The sequence below is a fragment of the Amyelois transitella genome, chromosome 5 (genome assembly GCF_032362555.1).
Source record: "Amyelois transitella isolate CPQ chromosome 5, ilAmyTran1.1, whole genome shotgun sequence".
Classification (NCBI taxonomy): domain Eukaryota; kingdom Metazoa; phylum Arthropoda; class Insecta; order Lepidoptera; family Pyralidae; genus Amyelois; species Amyelois transitella.
The window spans coordinates 11,893,632-11,913,921 of record NC_083508.1 but is presented as its reverse complement, the minus strand read 5'-3'; the positions used below and the strand labels follow the sequence as shown (position 1 = coordinate 11,913,921).

Below are 20,290 nucleotides of genomic sequence, written 5' to 3'. Positions count from 1 at the left end.
TCATTGAAACCCTCAAGGAGGAATAATTTTTCACAATTTCCATTATTTTTTCGCTCCTAATAGTTGCAGCGTGATGTTATTGTGATATACGTAGTAAAACAACGGCGGTTGGAACGAGACTATTTATTATTAAGTTACCCTCACCTTAATACATTACATATTTCCCCTCCTTTGAAATTACATAATTTATATATAAAAAATAAACTTAGTGTTTCGTTAGGTGCTAACTTAATAATTACCATAAGAAAGAAAAAAAAATAACTTTATCCATTCATACTTAAATATATGAACACAGAAAAAAAAATGATTTTCACTAATAGTCTCCTATCTACTATAAGATTGCAAACATGTATACACAAAATATTCCTTCTTGTCCTAGCGAAATTCTACAATCTATTATGATATAATAAAATTAATTTTAACTACATACAAAGAAAAACATAAAAGATATCTTGTCCTAGCGAAATTAATACAACTATAATATAGTAAACAATTTAGTTTAAATACAAACATACTCTTCCTATTCTTTACTTTTTACTTTTATTTCCCCGTGGCTCCTTGTTTACCCAAGAGTCAGCGTGAATTTCAGATTCTGTTGAGACCTGCTCTGGTGGAGCCCTAATGTTATCGTCATTGTCAATGGGTATGTTCGAAGCCCATTCCGAATGATCCTCGTTGAGGGGAGAAGATTGGTGGGAATCTGAACTGTTATGAGGTCTTTCAGTCTCGAGTTCGGGAGTTGGAAATATAATCGATTTTCTCCCGGTCATTACTTGATCAATATGCTTACGCTGCTCACCTTTATCGGTCTGTACTTTATAGGTAACGGCCCCCGTACGTTCAGTCACCAGACCCTCCTTCCATTTCGGGCCATTCTTAGAGAAATTTTGTATATAAACTTGGTCACCTGGTTGTACATCACGCAAAGAACAACGCTTTGAATGTCTGACCTGGGTGTCTTGGGCAGCTTCCACCACATCCCGAGTGTTGGCACGAAGCAGATCTAATCGCACCCGTAAACGCCGTCCCAACATGGCTACCGCCGGCTCCTTCTGGGTACTCGCATGTGCGCTATTCCTATATAGTAATAAGAAATTATTTAATGATCTTTCCATACTCTCCCCTGTCAACTGTGCCTTTTTAAGTGTTTTCTTCACCGTTTTTACGGCATTTTCCGCTGCGCCGTTGCTCGAGGGATGATAAGGTGCGATCAAAATATGTCTTACCCCATTGCACTTTAGAAATTTCTCAAACTCTAAAGACCTAAATGGCGGACCTGCATCACTTACTAGTTGCTTAGGCAAGCCAAAACGACTGAAAGTTTCTCGTAATTTATTAATAACCAAATGGGCTGAAGTGCCACTCGACATTTGAAAAACTTCCAGCCACTTCGAGTGGGCGTCAATAATTAAAAAGAAATATTTGCCACCAAGCTGCAAGAAATCTATGTGTAACCTTACCCAAGGTTCGGTCGGCCACGAATATGGTACAGGCGCGGAGTGCGGCGGCGAGTCGCGCTGCTCGCGGCACGCGGCACAGCTGCGCGCGCGCTCCTCTATGTCGGCGTCCAGGCGCGGCCACCACACGTAATTGCGAGCTACCTGTTTCATGCGCACCACTCCCATGTGACCTGTATGAATTTCCTCCAGCACTTGAGACCGAAGCGAGGACGGTATGACCACCCTGTAACCCCATAATACACAGCCATGTTCTATATATAAATTCTCGCGACGATAAAAATATGGTTTTTCTTGCTCCTCCGTAATCTCCATAGGCCACCCACTCATTATGTAGCCATAAATTTTACAAAGAATTTTGTCTCGCCTTAGTTCATGAGCTACATCTTTATAGCATAGTGGGAAACTGTCTTCTACAAAATGTAGAAACGAAGCTTCTCCAATATTCGGTTCCGCCTTACCTTTTAATAGCGGTAGTCTTGATAACCCGTCTGCGTTGCCGTTTTTGTGCGTAGAAACATATTCGATATCAAAATCGTACGCCGCCAGCCGCACTGCATAACGCTGTAAACGACTAGCCGCCGTTTGCGGAATACCCTTTTTAGGACCGAATATGTAACTAAGGGCTTTATGATCACTTCGTAAAGTGAATTTGCGACCGAATAAGTACTGGTGATGACGTGTGACGCCGTACACGATCGCGAGCGCCTCCTTGTCGATCTGGCTGTAGCCGCGCTCGCCCTGGCTGAGCGTGCGCGAGGCGCAGCACACCAGCCGCTCGCCGTCCGGGTGCCGCTGCGACAGGACCGCGCCCAGCCCGTACGCGCTGCTGTCCACCGCCAGCACTAATGGTAGCGCACTGTCATAATGAGCTAGCACGGGATCACTCATTAATTTCATTTTAATTTTATTGAATGCATCACTACAGGCGTCTGACCACACCCATTTTGTGCCCGTTTTTAAAAGTGTATATAATGGCTGTAAAATACTACTTATGTTTGGTATAAACCGAGCATAATAGTTAATGAAACCCAAAGCAGCTCTCAACTGTGCAACATTTTCAGGTGCAGGCATGTCCCTAATAGCGTCCACTTTACTGCTATCAGTATGTAACCCATGTTTGTTAATTCTATATCCTAAATAACATACTTCTTTTTGAAAAAAATCACATTTCTCAAATTTTACAGTTAACCCTGCTTCTTTCAATCGTGACAAGACTGCCCTTAGGTTTTGTAAATGCTCACTTTTATTTTTACCAGTAACGCAAATATCATCAATAAAACAGCAACAATTAAGACCAACTAGCGTCTCTTCAATTAATTTTTGAAAGATTTCAGGTAAGCATTTCAAACCGAAGGGCGCCCTTCGATAAACAAACGTTCCAACATGTGTTGTTATTGCAGTAAGTGATTGTGAATCGTCAGATAATAAAAGTTGTAAATATGCAGTTTTTAAATCTAATTTACTATATACTTCTCCCCCGCTTAACGCTGCAAACAATTGTTCAATACGTGGTAAGGGGTAATGAACATCTTTTAATAATTTATTGACTGTTATTTTATAGTCGCCGCACAGCCGTATTGACCCATCTGGTTTAATCACGGGTACAATCGGCGTACCATAGTCCGAGCGATCCACCTTGTAAATAACTTGCTCACTTTGTAAACGTTCTAACTCACGCTCGACCGGAGTTCGCAGCGCTAAGGGAAGTGGTCGGGCTTTATAAAATATAGGCGTTTTATCTTTTACGTGCAATTTAATTTTATGTTTAAATGTGCCTAATTTCTCCGAAAATACCTCGGGAAATTCGTTTCTTAATTGCAACACTACCGGATCTATGTCATCATTGATGTGAAATAAATTAATTGATTGCAATTTAAGTTCTCGTAACCAACGACGGCCTAGTAATGGCGGCCCGCCTCGTTCTATCACAAATAACGGTAACAAGGCGTCAGCTGACGGCCGGCCGGTGTTGTCATCGCCGACACAGCGCACGCACACATCGATGCGTCCCAGCGGCACTATTGCATCTCCCGTGTATGATTGCAATTTCATTTTATCAATAATAATAGGTATGCTAGAAAAGAAGCGATCGTAAAATGACTTGGATATCGCCGATATTCTACTCCCTGTGTCTATTTCAAATAGTACTTTCTTATTGTTTACCAACAGTTCACAAAAATAGGGCCCATCATTCAAGTTCTTAACTGAGATACCATTGACATTATATAACCCCTCGAACCCCTCACGTTCCGAGTCCGAGTCACTTTCAATAAAATAATTTTGGTACCTGGATTGTCCTGCTTCCTTCGGGTTTCTGGTACACGCGACACTCAAATGCCCTTTCACTTTACACTTATCACACACATAAACTTTATATCTACACTTGTTGGGCGTGTGTCCCTCCTTGGAGCACCGCCAGCAGGCGACCCTCGTCCTCGGGCGCTCGCCGCGCGCAGCCGCGTGGCGGAACAGCCCGGAGTCCGCAGTGGCGTCGCCCGCGCCGAGTCTCGCCGAGCCGGCCGCCGGCCACAGCGCGGCGCGCGAGCCGCCCGCGGCCTCCGCCGCGTGCCGCTCGGCCGCCTCCAGCGCCAGCGCCAGCTCCACCGCCTTCTTGTAGTCGAGCGAGGCTTCCGCGAATAATCTGGATCGCATCTCCTCACTCCGTAACCCTGATACGAACTGATCGCGTATGTTTTCTTCGAGGCTCGCACCGAAATTGCAGTGGGTTGCTAGATGCTTTAGACTTTGCAAAAACACACCGATCGATTCGCCCTCACCTTGCCTCCTCTGCCTAAAAGTATGACGCTCAGCAATTTCGGAGCGCTTAGGCTCCAGGTGGTTTTTCACTAAAGTCACGATTTCGTCGAACTTTTTGCTTTCCGGATGATCGGGAGCACACAAGTCGCACATGAGCGCATAGGTTGCCGCCCCGACATGAGTAAGCAACGTGGCCACACGTAATTCATTATCGATATCGTTGAGTTTAATGAATTGTTCCACGAGACGAACGTACGCTGGCCAATTCCCAGGCCCGTCCAAATTAAATTCGTGCACTTTCCCGATCGGCATGGTGATTTAATCTTTGAAAAACCTCGTCGCCATGTGATATACGTAGTAAAACAACGGCGGTTGGAACGAGACTATTTATTATTAAGTTACCCTCACCTTAATACATTACAGTTATATAGCAGCCTTCCTCGATAAATGGTCTAGTCAACGCAAAAAGAATTTTTAATTCGAACAAGTAGTTTCTAAGATTAGCGCGTTCAATCAAACAAATTCAGCTTAAATAATATTAGTATAGATAACAAATTTTTAGTAGTACATAAAAAGACATTAAAAATAACAATGCACAAGATTTTAATTTTCTTGTTTATTTAAACTATGGTTTTACCTATCTAATTTTGTTAATCTGATTATTGATCGAGATTGCTAGGACCTAGTGGTCTGTTGCATAAGCTATCGCCTAATTTAGACACCGGACTTTTACAATGACTTTTACATACATACATGAAATCACACCTATTTCCGAAGGGGTAGGCACAGACGACATCTTTTTCTTTCAGTTCAGCTGTTTGGCTTTAAGTTGAGATCCAAATAGTGACAGGTTGCTAACCCATCGTCTAAAATAATCTCAAGGATTTAAACTATCAATAAATTACTTACTTAGTCTTTTCAAGACTGTTGGCTCTATCTACCCCACAAGGGATATAGACGTGCCCATATGTATGTATGTATAAATTAATTACTGTTTAAACCTGTGTATTTTACCTGTGCTGGTTTTCTTAAAGACTTGTAGCGACTTCAACAGGTTGGCTTTCTTCAACGTCTCGCTCTGCCTCAGCCGTTTCTCCTCGAACTTGGAGAATGATGAACGAGCTGTCACCTTCAGGTTCCTCTCCCCTTCCCGCCCCTCCTTCTTCTGTTCGGGCTTCGGCAGTGTGGCCGATGATGCTTTCTCTAAAACCATGGACAGGTGCTATGAAAAACCATTTAAATGCAAAGTGTGTTTGTAAAAAAAAAAAAAGAATTCTTTCAAATTGAGAACATTCCCTTTTTTTGAACATTTCTACTGCCAAACCTTATCCTACTAATACGAGTATTATAAATGCGAAAGTTTATGAGTATGTCAGTATGGATGTTTGTTACTCTTCCATGCCAAAACTACTGAATCGATTACGATGAAATTTGGTATGTAGGTAGCTGAAGAACCAGAATAACATGTAGGCTACTTTTTATCCAGGAGTTCCCGCGGGATTGATAGGGTTTCCATGCGGACGAAGTCGCGGGCGGCCTCTAGTTATATATAAATTTTTGAATGAAATAGGCACGAAATGCATTTGAGTGTGACCTGCAAAGCCAAGAATTTCTTCACTATGGCGAAAATTAAAAGAAACTGAGTTATATATACTATGAAAATCAGTTTAGTTTTCCTATCATAGTTTTAATATCAATGGCAAATAGTTTATATCACTGTCATTTAATCCGAACTTGACCTTAACTATATCAATGATATATTTCGACTTAACACTTGATTTTGATCAGGATGGTACAAACAAGGTTAACTAGTTATGTGTTGAAGTTAAATGATAAAGATTATTATCTTGATTTAGATTAAGGAATATCCACTAGAATAGGATCCTTTAACTAAAGGGTACTCCAAGACTTTGCATGAAAAGATTTGAAGCAAAAGCTGATCAAAGCATCAAGTGGAATAAATGAAAATAAATTATACATATATATAATCACGTCTATATCCCTTGCGGGGTAGACAGAGCCAACAGTTTTGGAAAGACTTATTGGTCACTTTCAGCAATACTCATATTTACTACTTATATATCTATAACTCATATTATTCAAATAAAAAATTTAATTTGATGTACTGTCTGCCTACCTCTTCAGGAAAAAGACGTGTTAATATTTAATGTCCTAGTCCGAAAAGATGAAAGAAAAAAATAAAATCAGATTTATTTCTTCCATCATTCTTACTTCCATACCAAGATTATAGGACAGGTCATAATGGAAAATAGTCTTTTCCTTATTTATACATATGTATTTTATGTGTTTCTTTATATTTATAATTTATGATATAATGGACTTGAACTTTTTGTTTATTTATTGTGTAAACATTAAAACTTTACATTTTGTGTTTGTTACCAAAACTGTAAGTCTGCTTTTGATAAAACTTAAATGATTTTGTACATATTTATTTATTTATGTATAGCTATATTTGATGCAAAAATACATTATGAAGTTTAAAACAGTATAATATTAAAAAATCTTTTATATTAACCCTTAACATAGCATCCCAAAGAAATGTTATTATACCAAGGTCCTTTAACAAGAACAATTGTCAATTAGTCATTTCTAAATTTGCATGAACTCCATAAATAAGACAAATAGATAAAACACAATAATCTGGCTTTATCATTTAATGATCAATATGTCCGAAATGTCCGATTTAAAACATTGTTAAATTACTGATAAAGGGTTGTAGATTCGTAAAAACTGATACCGCAAATGCAGACAAACATTTGAAAAGACGTTGGTTATTTTCCTATTGATTTCATTCTAACACTGTGTATTTCCAATTAAATTTTATATTTGTATGCCGAATTTGATCTATGAACGAAGTATGCAGGTAATATTCTGGCCTCTGGGTTTGTTCTTTAGTCAGGTCAAAATGGAAAATGACACATACTCATATTATACATCAAGTCTTTGTCCAGGGGTTCAAAGTGTCAATAGTCTCCAGACTCTGTAAGGCCATGTGTTACTATGTGTAACTAGTTGGCTTAAATGATTGAGGTAAGATTGCTCAATGGAAAATTTTGACACCACTTTAGACTAAGTGAAAGATATAAAATTAATGAATAGGGTTAATGTATGTTACCTCAAGTACCATGTCACATACCTGCCCTGCGCTGCCTGGACATTTGCTCCCGATGACACTTGGAGCAGTACCCCTGCCACTGGGGGTTCCCGAAGTAGTCGCAACCATTCTTGCACTTCAAGTCACTCTGCTCGAACCTCAACAGCGGCATTTTCGACGCAAAATTCATGTACTTATAAGATCTCTGCAAATTAGGCCCGTACCACATCGTTACAGTTTCAAACTAACTCACAATAACCACTAATTTCAAAAATTAGACAAATTTTAACGCTCTGCACTCGTAAACCCTCCCAAAAACTAACTCGTTACCCTCAGCCCATCTTCGCAAGAAATTGCCGGAATTCAAACGGACTTTAGCAAAAAAAGTGGCATTCATCGCAGAATATAACAATAACGGTGGTCGTTCAACGATTCCCATCGTTATATAGGCTGCGCTTATCGCGAAAGCATTCAAGTGGCCAAGATAACCAGCTCTGTGGACCTTGCTGCCGTGTATAACTCATTACTGTAATAATTGGTAGTGGGAATTCACTTACCGTAAATGTGCTGTGCTGTTGTTGTGTAAACTTATAATATGTACTTATAAAGAATCTTCTTGTCTCTTGTTAAATAAAAATATTTTTATTATTTTGATAGATTTATTGATATTCACATTTGACATTTCTTTTCTTTTTGAATAGACAAACAATGACAGTTCAAAGCAAACAAAACAATACATTCGTGTGACATTATTTTTTTTTATGCAGAGACGGGTAACGACGCCATGAAAACAATGTGTGCAGCATTTTTATTTAAGTTTTATTGGAACTATTTGGGCCTTATCTTCCGAAAAGTTAAATTTATTCTTGGACCATGGACGCTCTTCCGCAACGGTAAAGAGTGGTACCATATTTCGTTAGTCGGTGGGTTCATCAATAATATACTGCCATGCTCCAAAAGTATTTTTACTGTAACAAATACAATAAGCGTTTAAATACAATAAGCATACAAGGAATTAAGGAATTTTTATCAATGTTGAACCATTTGTTGTACAGAAATCTAAATTTGTGAGAAAGCCATCAAAAGTCAGAACTTGTAACTATGACAACGAAACGTAAACATTTCTCTGAATCCTCATTACAGAAGTACCAATTTAATTTCAATTTTATGAAAATAATAAGTATTACCGCACTATAAAGACATGGATTATTTACAAATAAAAGACGGACAATACACAAAAACCATTTACACCATGGTAAGAGTTTCGAAGACAAAGTACCTACTTTAAAACTGCCTAAATTTTGTGCAAAACCTCAGAAGTCTGAATGATTTGACAGATTTTTTAGGTTCCAACATTTTTTGTTACGTTTGTATCTAGGTAACTTCTTTTACTTAAGACCACTAAACTTAAGACCTCCACCGGGGAAAACAAATCGCAGAATGGTTGAGAAGCACAGATACAGAAATAAGAAGTGAATTTATGAAAATCTTTATATTACCTATGGGCTAGCATTTATTTATTTATTACATAACGTTTGTCACATATTAAGTCATACAGTTGCAGTCTCGTTCAAAATTTAACGACACAATTTGTGTATAGTACGATAATAACACAACTGCATAATCATCATTAGCTTATCAATAAAACCCAAGTACCACTCCCTTTTACATAATATGAGTTCAAGTTGATGGACATGAAACACGTTCATCTATAGACTTTTCATTATGCAATAATTGATAACAATGAGGTTTGTTTATCACAAGGAAATTGCGAATTTTCGCGATCATCCGATTAATTTTCAGCCGCGCCTATACGGAAGCACAGAGTTGAGTAACGAGCGTGGTATCGGCATTGTTATCAATAGTTTAATAAACTGTCGGTTTGTTTGCTTTGTTAAATTTACCTCATATATATAATTGGATATGTAGGATTATAGAGGGTACTGACTAATATTTATAACTATAATAACAAAACAAAAATCAAAACACTAATTAGATATTTCTTAAAAAATTTAGTTATACGTTTACCATAATTATTTATTTGATTATTAATAATTAAGTGGATACACTAAGTACAAAGTTTATAGCCTAGTTCTTACTTTTAGTAATACTAATAAGATAAGCTTTCCTTGCAAAATTAGGAAACGATAAACAAGAAGTGTTTTTCTTACCGTGAATTATGGTTTATTTGAAAAAAAAAGTAAGAAATTGATAACTTTCTTCTTTTTTAAAGTCGGTTAATGAAGTCAGCCTCTTATTTTAGAGGTTTTAGAATTTCATTAACCGTTTATACCACAAAAAAACTAAACTCTTATCGTAACTTTTTCCGGTATACCTAAAAACGGTATAACTTAAAATCGGGAAGGTTTTCGTACATATGAAATCATTTCTAAAATGTCTTACATGCGGTTCCTATTTAGATAAGTAAGTTAGTTTGTATTTTAAAACTCTTCATGAATAAAGTGTATCTACAGTTAAACATAGGATAAATAAAATTATCCAAAGATCAGAATGGTGACATTAGAAAACAAATCCTCGTATGAAGGGACAAAGATGGGGGAACGCCGAAGTTACGTCTTTACAATGATCGTAAATAGTACATACATACATATGGTCACGTCTATATCCCTTGCGGGGTATACAGAGCCAATAGTCTTGCAAAGACTGAATGGCCACGTTCAGCTATTTGGCTTAATGATAGAATTAAGATTCAAATAGTGACAGGTTGCTAGCCCATCGCCTAAAAAAGAATCCCAAGTTTGTAAGCCTATCCCTTGGTCCTATTCTTTTTTGTATTGGTGCCGGGAACCACACGGCAACGGCATCGTAAATAGTACTAGCCTTATAAAGACAAAATAAATTGTTCTGTACTTTCCATAGTCACATATTTTAAGGATGTCACTAACAAGCTTTATTTAAACGCTAAACGATGAACATCGGCATCCATACTCCGACGAATGATAAGAAATGCCATCTAGTAACGAAGACATGATAAGATTAACGATTTTGTGTAGGTTTCTTGTACTTAGTAGATATTTACTTTAAAAGGTAGAATATATTGAAACTACAACGAGACCGTAAAAAAACATGTCATGCCGAACTAACGCGCGACACTTGTGACCTTTTTAGTCCCTTTGTAGACCATGAACAAAACAATAATCTCATAGATAATTATTAATTGAATCATGTTATGTTGAATACTTTTATCTATACCTTTTGTAATAAGAACTTATCATAGACATGCGTTGTCGATACTCAAGAACAATAACAAATTACTTAACAATTTCCTATTGTTTCCTAGATAAAAGAAGCCAGATACGACGATGCCATCAAAGCTCTTAACGACGCCATGAATTTCAACCCAAACCGGGCAGGACTCTCTCTGCTTGGGTATTGCTACTTCAGAACCCAATCTTTCGTAGAGGCTGCTAACTGCTATGAACAACTGATCGCCATGCACCCAGATATACCAGAATACAAATTATATTTTTCACAAGCCCTTTATGAAGCATCTATGTTTGATGAAGCCTACAAAGTAACTGTACAAATAACAGCGCCCGAATTGGAAAGGAAAGTCATCAAGTTACAGTCTGCAATAAAATATGGCGAAGAAGACACTATATCGGCTAAAAGTTTGGTCGATTCTTATCCAATGGAAGATCCAGATAAGGACATAAATCTGGGATGTTTAATGTTTAAGGATAATCAATACGAAGAAGCTTTGCAGAAGTTCTCTAGAAGTCTCAATGTTCTAGGATTTAACGCGCATCTTCATTACAACATAGCGCTTTGCTATTTTCGCCTTAAAGAATACCCACAAGCCTTAAAACACATCACCCTTGTAATTGAAAGGGGCATCCGTGATCATCCGGAGTTAGCTGTAGGTATGCAAGCCGAAACATCTGAAGTTAAATCAGTTGGAAATACTCTTACTCTACATGAAACGGCACTCACTGAAGTATTTAATCTTAAAGCCGCAATTGAGTACCAATTGAAGAACATAGAAGCCGCAAGGGAAGCGCTAAGTGATATGCCACCGAGGCATGAACATGAATTAGATGCGGTTACATTACATAATTTAGCTCTAACTTCTATTGATATAAAACCAACAGATGGTTTCGAAAAACTGCATTTCTTATTGCAACAGGATCCATTTCCACCAGAAACTTTCGCTAATTTATTACTTTTGTACTGTAAGTTTGAGTATTACGATTTGGCAGCAGATGTTTTGGCTGAAAATGCTCAATTTACATATAAATATTTGACGCCTTATTTATATGACTTCTTGGATGCTATAATAACAAGCCAAACTTCTCCGGAGGAAGCATTTCAGAAATATGAAGATATCGCATCAAAGCATGCTGAACAACTAAGGAAACTCACTAAAGTAGTTCAAGAAAGTCGCTCACAAGGAGATAACGATCAGGTTAAGAAAGCTGTAGTGGAATATGAAGAAGCTTTAGAACGATATATTCCAGTTGTCATGGCCCAAGCAAAAATCTACTGGGACATGGAAAATTATAGTCAAGTCGAAAAGATATTTCGAAAATCAGTTGAATTCTGCAATGAATCGGACGTTTGGCGTCTAAACGTAGCTCACGTTCTATTTATGCAGGAAAACAAATACAAGGAAGCTGCTAGTTTTTATGAACCGATAGTAAAAAAGCAGTACGATAACATATTAGACGTAAGTGCTGTCGTTCTAGCAAACTTATGCGTATCTTATATAATGACATCGCAAAATGAAGAAGCTGAAGATATCATGCGTAAAATAGAAAAGGAAGAGGAACAGCAAATATTCGAAGACCCCTTAAAGAAATGTTATCACTTGTGTATCGTCAACCTTGTTATAGGTACACTGTATTGCGCTAAGGGCAACTACGAATTTGGCATATCCCGAGTCATTAAATCACTGGAACCTTTCAATAAACGTCTGGGAACAGATACATGGTTCTATGCAAAGCGATGTTTCCTATCGTTTCTCGAAAACCTAGCGAAGCACTTGATTGTCGTCAAAGATAACACAATCAAGGATTGTCTTCAATTCCTTGAGGGTTGCGAAACATACGGCAGACGCGTGAGCACAGTTATCGAGAGTCCTTTCCAGGAGGAGGACGCTAACACCAAAGCCAAACAAACGGTCACATATGAAGCACGTCTGCTGAGGTACATGTTTTACAAGCTCCGCAACATTGACGATTCTGTAACTATAAACAAATATGAGGATTTAAAGTAACGCTAACCGGGTGGTATGAATACTTTCTGCTGTCCCGGCCTCCTTGAATCCTTATGTTTTAAGACAAAATCTCTTTCTTGGCCGAGTGATATGGAGGCAATAGGATAATCGGGATCCAATTCTGGCTCGTTATCTCGATGTTCCCCCATATGATCGCGCCCGTTTTTATATCTGTAAGATAAAAATCTATAAATACAATAAAATTCTCCAAAAAACATTTGATTATTGATATGTGACATCACATTACCTATTAACCAGGACGAAATTATATTTTAACCCCTTGAGATCTACAAGAAATTCTCGTAACGCCAAAACAGGTTCGGGCCAAGGCAATGCGGGGACAGTTATACCCGAATACGTGTAAGTTACACCAGGATCTCCGTATGCGACATGCTTTCGCGGGATGTTGTAGGCTTTGCCGAAAACCCTGCAAAAATATAAAAAGACTCTTTGGAAGGATGGCATCCAAAATTACATTTTAGGTCAAACTTCTTGTACAGTTTTTAATAGCTCCTAATGTAACAAACGTTTTAACTATACCCTACCCCTTCTTTCTACATTCATATATCACGGCTTTATCCTTTACGGGGTAGGCAGAGCGAACCTGTGGAGCGAATAGTCTTAAAAAGACTAAACCTCCTTCTTATGCAAACTTTTATTGGTATTGTACTCTCAAGTCCTCATTCTTATTTTTCTTTTATAATATAAAACTCATCTTCCATTTTTTTCTTCCAATCACAGAAAATTTAAATTAGAGCAGAAACGAAATCCCTACATTCCATTTCATAATGAATTCTCTCATTACCGCAGATATAGAACACACAAGTTTTCGAAATATTCCTAACCAACTTCATAGACAGAACATTGAAGAGTATAGAAGCGACAAAGAAGAGGTCTGCGTTTTATCGGGGAGTTACGCGTTAATTTTAGCGAGGCTTTCTTGATAAAATATCTCAAGTGGTTACTCAAAAGGACACGGGTTATTTATGACCGTCCGTTACTAGAATATACAGCTTGTAACTGGAGCACGTACTTAAACATGGGTAGATACCTACCTAAAAGGTAACTTTAAAATAAATTAAGTACTTAGGTGCTTACCTATTCTAAAGTTATGGTAAATATTGAATTTCTAACTATGGTCAAAATTGGTTGATTGTAGTGTAAAAAATCGGCTTAGTCCACAGATACGCAACTAAGATACATAGTTACCACGAATCTTTACTAGTTTCCCACTTTAAAACCCTAATTCCATACTTATCAAAGTAAATATTATTCCTAAATGCGAAAGTCTGTTCGTCTGATGTGCTTACTGAGCAAAACTGTTGGTTGACTTTATATAAAATGGATTTGGAATGGAGGTAGTGCAAGATATAAAATACGTAATGGCTAAAAATCATTTTTGTGAATGTGCAGTCGCGTGAAGAGGCCAGCTTATACCTATAAAATATTTTATGAACTAGGGTAAAAGTACTAATTCTTGACACCATCCCAATTTATTGACACCTCAGTCTTTTTTATAAAAAAATAAGAAATTTCAGCATTTTGGTGTTGCTTTGTAACAAAAAAAAGAGGTGGTAGTTTATTTTTTATCGAAATGGCAACACAGAATTGTCAACAAAAACAATATGGCGATATAACAACTGTGGTGATACGAGCGTGGCGGTAAAAAAAGAAAAAAAGGTCACTCTTCTAAAGTTTTGCTAAGGTAAGTGGTTTTTTTTAAGTTACTTTTTTTGTTGTTTCAAATTTGTATTGTTTTTGATTTTGTATCTATCATCGTATAGCTTACTATAGAGCATATTTTTACAGTTATTTTGCAGAATTAAACATTTTAAATAATAATTTTAGTGATGTCAATAATTGGTATGTACAATTTAATAAATTCCAATTTATTGTCATATGTGTCAATAATTGGCTTTCCTTAATTATCTTAAAATGTGTCACTTTTAACTTAATTTAGAATCACGTAAAGTTTAAAATGTCATTGGATACTAAAGAAACCTTCCGTACAATGTGCTACCAAATTTTGTCACGGGTGTCAAAAACATATTTACTAATTATGAACATGGTGGCAATAAATGGTGTCCATTGTGTCAATTAATATTTATTATCTTTTTTTAGCGTAAAAATGAAACCAAAGTGCAACAGATCTAATAAGACTGAAAAACTTAAAGAAAAAAGAAAGAGATATGACCCAGAATCACTAAAAAAAGCCTTGCAGGCAATAGCAAATGGTATGAGCCAAAAACTTGCGGCTAAGACTTATCAGGTTCCAAGGACTACTCTAATTTACAAAATTAAGAATCCTGACCACAATGTACGCCCAGGTCCTTCTACTGTGTTGACAGAAGAAGAGGAAAATCATTTAGAAAACTGGATTGAAGTTTGCAGCAGAAAGGGGTTCCCTAAAAGAAAAGAGGACTTAATTAGTAGTGTATCTCATTTTGTGAAGAAAAAGAACCGAGCCAGCACGTTTAAAAATGGCGAAAAATGGTTTAAATTATTCATGCGTCGCCATCCAAATATTTGTTTTCGGACACCAGAAGCAGTATCCTCTGCCAGTGCGGCAATTTCAGAAAATGACGTGAGAGGCTGGTTTAGCCAAATTGAGGAGTACCTTCACAAAAACAATTTATTTCACATCCTTTCCGATCCGACACGTGTTTATAACGGAGACGAAACAAATTTCCTACTTTGTCCCAAAACAGGGGTGGTGTTGGCTCCAAAAGGAACCAAAAATGTATATGAAGTAGACAACGCACCGGCTAAGACATCTCTGACAGTCATGTTCACGTTTAGTGCCAACGGAAAAGTCACGCCACCAATGGTCATTTTCCCGAATAAAAGACTTTCGGCAAATATAACATCGACTATACCTCCAGACTGGGGCATTGGTCTAAGTGATAACGGATGGATGAAGTCAGAAATTTTTCATGATTATATACAGACTGTACTTTATCCTAGCCTGGTGAAAACTGGAGTAAAATTCCCAGTGATCCTATTCGTAGATGGGCACAAATCACATCTTACGTATCAGGTGAGTGAGTTATGTGACCAATTAAACATTATACTCATTGCCCTTTACCCAAACTGTACAAGGCTATTGCAACCTGCAGATGTTGCAGCTTTTAAGCCCCTTAAGTATGGCTGGCAAAAAACAGTCCTGGAATGGCGTCGTACCCATACTTCTGAGGCGTTGACTAAAGTCTCCTTTGTGCCACTCCTGGAAAAAACCATTAAACAATGGATTTCGCCTTCAACAATCATAAACGGCTTTAGAGCCACTGGATTGTTTCCATGGAACGTTAATTCCATAGATTTTACAAAATGTCTTGGAAAATGTACCGCCCAAAAAGAAATACAGAATTATCAACGTAAAGACAGACCATCCATGCTATCCATTGAACAATTCCAAAAAATTGTAGGCGATAAAAAAATTGCAGAAATTAAGCAGGACCCACTCGGATCAGAAAATATGTACCTTAAAAAAATTTGGGACTTTTTTCAAGGAAAGCAAACTATCTTGACGAAAGAGTTACATGGCGAAGATATGTCGACGGGAATTGAATCGGACTCTACGGAAATCATAAATATGAAAGTAACTGTTGCTGATGATGATCAGGAATGCCTTTCTGAGATTATACCTGTAACTGAAAATCTAACAGAGCACTCTTTGGATATCGCTCATATGAGAGTTATCATTGCCAATGACGACATTCAATATCAAGAAATACTTTCTGATTTTAAACCTATAGCAAATGAGGAAGTGGTAGAAAACACTGCTGTGTGTAATGACGAAGGCAGTATGCAAAAAGAGGTACTAAAAACAGACATGAATGAGAGTTTTTCACAGGATATTGAAGGCATGACTGTCTCTCATCAAGCAGAAGTATATGAGATATCTGACAAACAAAAGACATGCAAAGATATGAAGGCTAGTCTACAGCCTATTACGATAAAAAATGCTACTCAACAAGACTATGACAAAATAGATATTCTTGAAGATGCAACAAACCCTAATATCCATATTTCTTCACATATTATCTCACAACTCACGCCCATTAAACTTCAAGATGTTCTTGTATTACCTAGAACTCCGCAAAGAAAAGGTCAGAAAAACACAAAAAGGGCTCCATTTGTTTTAACGTCAGCTGAATGGAAGGCGCAACAAAACGAAAAGTTAAGGCTTAAAGAAGAAAAAGCAGAAGGTATTAAAAAGAGAAAAGAGGAAAAAGAGAAGAGGCTGCTAGAAAAGACAAAATTTACAAAGAAAAAAGCCACAGTTAGGAAGTCTAAAATAAACGAAACTAAGAAAGATCAAGATGACATAAAAAAGATTTTGTTTTCTGATAAATTTTATAAAATTGTTGAAAGCCTCTCTACTGCTAACCTAAACTCACCGGAAAAACAAGATATAGAAAAAGAAAATGAAAAAGAAATAAAAAGACGTTACACAAAAATTAAGGAAAAGACATATACCGCGGAAGAAATAGAACGTTTTTTAACTGAATTTGAAGACTGAATTTGAAGCTGATTTTAAATAGATTCTTAAGTTCTTATGTTCCTTTTATGTTTCTAAGTAGTAACTTTTTTATATATTTCAAAAGAAATAAATAAAAATATGATAGACCCCCGATTTTGTTTCTTTTTTTCAAGTCTTCCTAAGGTGTCAATAAATAGGGACTTTGTTGTGACGATAATAGGAAAAAGTATGTCAATAACTGGGTAAACCATGCCATTTTCATTTCAGGTCGAAAATTCAAATATAACGATGTAAACATGTCATTTATGGTATGCTGCTAAGATTCACAGTCTATGGATCTTACCTACCAATTACAAATTTTTTGTGCTGGCCACATACCACAGTGTCAATTTTTATTAGACAACAGTAGTAACCCTTAGAGTGTCAATAAATGGGTTGCCTACCCTACTTACTTTATTATATTCAGATCTCCTGTAAAGTATTCCAACGTATCCTCTAATTCTTGAAACAATTCGGAAGCTATTTGCCTTGGTATGACCACAGCATAATCTAAATCAAGCCCGTTTTTCTTTATTTTTTTCCATGTAATAGCTTTGCAATTTATTTTTTGTACTTTATCCATTGTTTTGAAACTAACAAGTTAGTAGCTTAAGATATATATACGCGATGGCAACACTGAAGAGCTAACGCTTTTCTCACAGTGGATCAATACACCTACCGGTTTGTAATAAAATAGTATATCTCACAATCAAAACAAAATCATTGTTTTCGAGCGAAAAACTAACTAATATTTACTAACTGCTATATTTGCATTTCGTTAAAATTTCTGCTTCGAAATGATAAAATCGATAAAAGTTCATAAAAATATATTGATTAAATATGTACAGGTACCTGCGATTTATGACAGATGCTAAGCTCGAGAAAATAAATGTCACTTATGTGTCAAACTATCAAGTTATCCAATGTTGCCGTTTTAAAAATAAAGCTACCATTTAAGCATCAGTTAGCAAACAAACGACTACACAGGTACACGACTGCGACTGGATATGAACCTTTATTCCATCTAGGTAGCCCTACCAGTACCGAATCACATAAGGTTGAGTCACCTTGAGTCTCCAGGACTCCAACAAGTTTTTGTAATTGTTTTCTCTTTTTTACTATTATTGTGCTATCTATTGTGTAACTTGTGGAGTTAACTAAAATATTTTTGTTTTTTTTTTTTTGAACCTACAATTAATTAGATAAACCTAGGTACAACAGATCCAGACAAATCGAAGGAAGAATCAGAAAGACACATAAGTAATAAATATTTATATTTTCCACAAACAACATCCAAATTGAAAAATCACTGCAAAACCATCAAGTTAACTGCGGTGCGCCCAGCAATGACATCGAGGGTGAATGGGCGACGACATTCTTGTTATCCTGAAGGAACCTCTGAAATGCTCTTGAGCCCGTCAAGAACTTGGCTCGGCCCAGAGGATAATCTAAATTAGCTTTCGTAAGTGAACATTGTATTCTGGGCTCAGCATTTGGTTCTGTTATAATTGTTGTGGATCTAAAAAAAAAAAAAATTGTAGTGTTCGATAGTCTACGGGGAAGTGGTTCCTTCCTTTTTCCGTCTTTCTCTTTCTTGGTAAAAAAAGATTGCTTAGGCAAAGCAGATTAAATGAATATTTGGTAAAGCATTAACTTAGGTATAGATTTTGCCGTCGCCTACGATATTTACGACAAATGAAGCATAGATATATTTAAAAACACTTCGACATAGTAAACCATTAACTTACTTCGTACTATCTAGGAGGCATTCCTCATCACAATACACTGAATATTTCCTAATTCTCCTGATAATATCGCCATTGTCCAAATCAGTTTCATAGTCATACTCGTAAAGTTTCTCTATTATGCCGTCCTTATCCTTGACGGTCCAAACAATCTCCCCTGGAAGACCTTTCAGCCTCGGAGCGTCAGACACTAACGGCACCAAGCCATCATCTTCATTCAAAATCTCCGATATACGGACTCCACATTCCATATTTGATTTGTTTGTATCTTCATAAGCGTTTGTAGCATCAAATTGTTGTGATCCCAAAAATTTACTAATTTCTGCACTCACATCAGAATTTAACAAATTAGCTTTCGTATGAACTATAAACCGACTGCAATACGATTTTAATTCTTTATTTTTCGATCTATATATTTCGTTTATTAAACTTAACAAATTCTTCTCGGCTTCGTCTTTCTCTTTTTGAAGTTTTCTAACTCGCGCTTTGAGGAAGATATTTTCTTGGTGGGTCACAAGATATAGATGTTGGAAACTAACGTATCGTGAGCGGTTTTCTTTTATCTGTTTATGTGTGTCGTCGATGTGCCGTAACAATCGACTTTTCGCTAAAGATTCTAGCTGATATTGCATCCTTATATTTTTGTTCTCGTGAATAGCAGCTATCAGCAGCTGACCTAGGTTCTTCCTTTCTTCACCCACCTCTTTTAATTTATTAAGTAAAATCATGTTTATCTTTTGTTGACTTTCATTCCTTTTGTTAATCAGTAAACCGAGGAAATATTTAACTTTTCTGTGCGTTATTTTTATGTAATCATATAAAATACATGAATAATTTAATATCTGAAAGGAAATTGTGATCAATGCCTCTGCGACGTTACGTTTGCTCCATGTAATTAGTTTTTTTAAATCGATTTGAGCAACTTTATGTTTGGCATAAACAACAATTTCTTTTTTCTTATTGAATAGAGATACAGCCAAAGCGCCTGCTAGAAACATGTAGCAGTGTATCATGGTTGTACTGGTTTCTTCGTAAATATTTATATCCTTATACTTCGTTATGCGGGGTTCGTAATTTGATTTTTCTCTGAGAGTTGAATTTTTAAATGGTATTGCATCTGAAATAAAATCACAAATCTTCTACATATACATTTGTAAACATAATTCATGCACACGTCCTAAGATACGATGTTTAACAGTACATACCTTTAGTATCTTTACTTTTAACGAACATATCAATAAAACACATGGCTATCCACATCACCATGGCCAAGCCGGCGAGCCATTTGAACGCAATATACATTTTTAGTCTAACGCTTTTATGTTTCCTATCCCTGTGCCTTTACAACGCCACATTGAGGGAATATTTCACTGATACCATAAATTTTATGTTGTAATATTATCGAAACCATATTTTGCGAGCAACAAAATGTGTGACAAAATATGTCAAAATTCG

The 20,290-nt window shown here is 36.7% G+C and overlaps 6 protein-coding genes across 10 annotated transcripts in view; 2 read left to right on the top strand and 4 right to left on the bottom strand.

Moving 5' to 3' along the window:
* The window catches only part of LOC106142279 (rab5 GDP/GTP exchange factor), a 36,928-nt gene extending 28,898 nt beyond the window's left edge, over positions 1-8,030 (bottom strand). The window contains exons 1-3 of one of the 2 annotated variants that reach the window (XM_013343990.2): positions 7,890-8,030; positions 7,375-7,537; positions 5,232-5,420 (exon numbers count right to left, since the gene is read on the bottom strand). In XM_013343990.2, the coding sequence (XP_013199444.1) occupies positions 5,232-5,420; positions 7,375-7,522 (337 nt within the window). In that variant the 5' untranslated portion in view covers positions 7,523-7,537; positions 7,890-8,030. Of the gene's footprint in view, positions 1-5,231; positions 5,421-7,374; positions 7,767-7,889 lie in introns of those variants that run through there. The other variant, XM_013343989.2, reaches the window with a different exon arrangement.
* Positions 992-4,642, bottom strand: LOC106137877 (uncharacterized protein K02A2.6-like). The gene is made up of 2 exons (XM_060944374.1): positions 1,461-4,642; positions 992-1,077 (listed from the first exon to the last, which is right to left on the bottom strand). The coding sequence occupies exons 1-2, from the start codon at positions 4,527-4,529 to the stop codon at positions 1,072-1,074; spliced, it is 3,075 nt and encodes a 1,024-aa protein (XP_060800357.1). The 5' UTR covers positions 4,530-4,642; the 3' UTR covers positions 992-1,071.
* LOC106142280 (intraflagellar transport protein 70A) lies at positions 5,756-12,582 on the top strand. Of its 3 annotated transcripts, XM_060944378.1 has the most exons (3): positions 5,756-7,101; positions 7,190-7,268; positions 10,634-12,582. In XM_060944378.1, the coding sequence occupies exons 2-3, from the start codon at positions 7,260-7,262 to the stop codon at positions 12,566-12,568; spliced, it is 1,944 nt and encodes a 647-aa protein (XP_060800361.1). In that variant the 5' UTR covers positions 5,756-7,101; positions 7,190-7,259; the 3' UTR covers positions 12,569-12,582. The 3 variants fall into 3 exon arrangements, with proteins under 3 accessions (XP_060800361.1, XP_060800360.1, XP_013199445.1); XM_060944377.1 differs by having other exon boundaries at positions 5,756-7,268; XM_013343991.2 differs by lacking the exons at positions 5,756-7,101; positions 7,190-7,268 and adding an exon at positions 8,454-8,587.
* On the bottom strand, positions 8,161-17,924 carry LOC106142281 (DNA oxidative demethylase ALKBH2). Of its 2 annotated transcripts, XM_013343992.2 has the most exons (4): positions 17,504-17,924; positions 12,816-12,995; positions 12,576-12,739; positions 8,161-8,300 (listed from the first exon to the last, which is right to left on the bottom strand). In XM_013343992.2, exons 1-4 carry the CDS (start codon positions 17,671-17,673, stop codon positions 8,161-8,163), a joined length of 654 nt encoding a protein of 217 aa, XP_013199446.1. In that variant the 5' UTR covers positions 17,674-17,924. The 2 variants fall into 2 exon arrangements, 1 of the variants encoding a protein (XP_013199446.1); XR_009656901.1 differs by lacking the exons at positions 12,576-12,739; positions 12,816-12,995; positions 17,504-17,924 and adding an exon at positions 8,832-9,237 and having other exon boundaries at positions 8,169-8,300.
* On the top strand, positions 14,023-17,363 carry LOC106135444 (uncharacterized). The gene is made up of 2 exons (XM_060944375.1): positions 14,023-14,273; positions 14,690-17,363. The coding sequence occupies exon 2, from the start codon at positions 14,697-14,699 to the stop codon at positions 17,088-17,090; it is 2,394 nt and encodes a 797-aa protein (XP_060800358.1). The 5' UTR covers positions 14,023-14,273; positions 14,690-14,696; the 3' UTR covers positions 17,091-17,363.
* A 478-nt stretch (positions 17,925-18,402) lies between the features above and the next one.
* On the bottom strand, positions 18,403-20,143 carry LOC106142274 (uncharacterized). Its single transcript, XM_013343984.2, has 3 exons — positions 20,041-20,143; positions 18,839-19,952; positions 18,403-18,609 (listed from the first exon to the last, which is right to left on the bottom strand). Exons 1-3 carry the CDS (start codon positions 20,135-20,137, stop codon positions 18,411-18,413), a joined length of 1,410 nt encoding a protein of 469 aa, XP_013199438.2. The 5' UTR covers positions 20,138-20,143; the 3' UTR covers positions 18,403-18,410.
* Between the last annotated feature and the right edge of the window lie 147 nt (positions 20,144-20,290).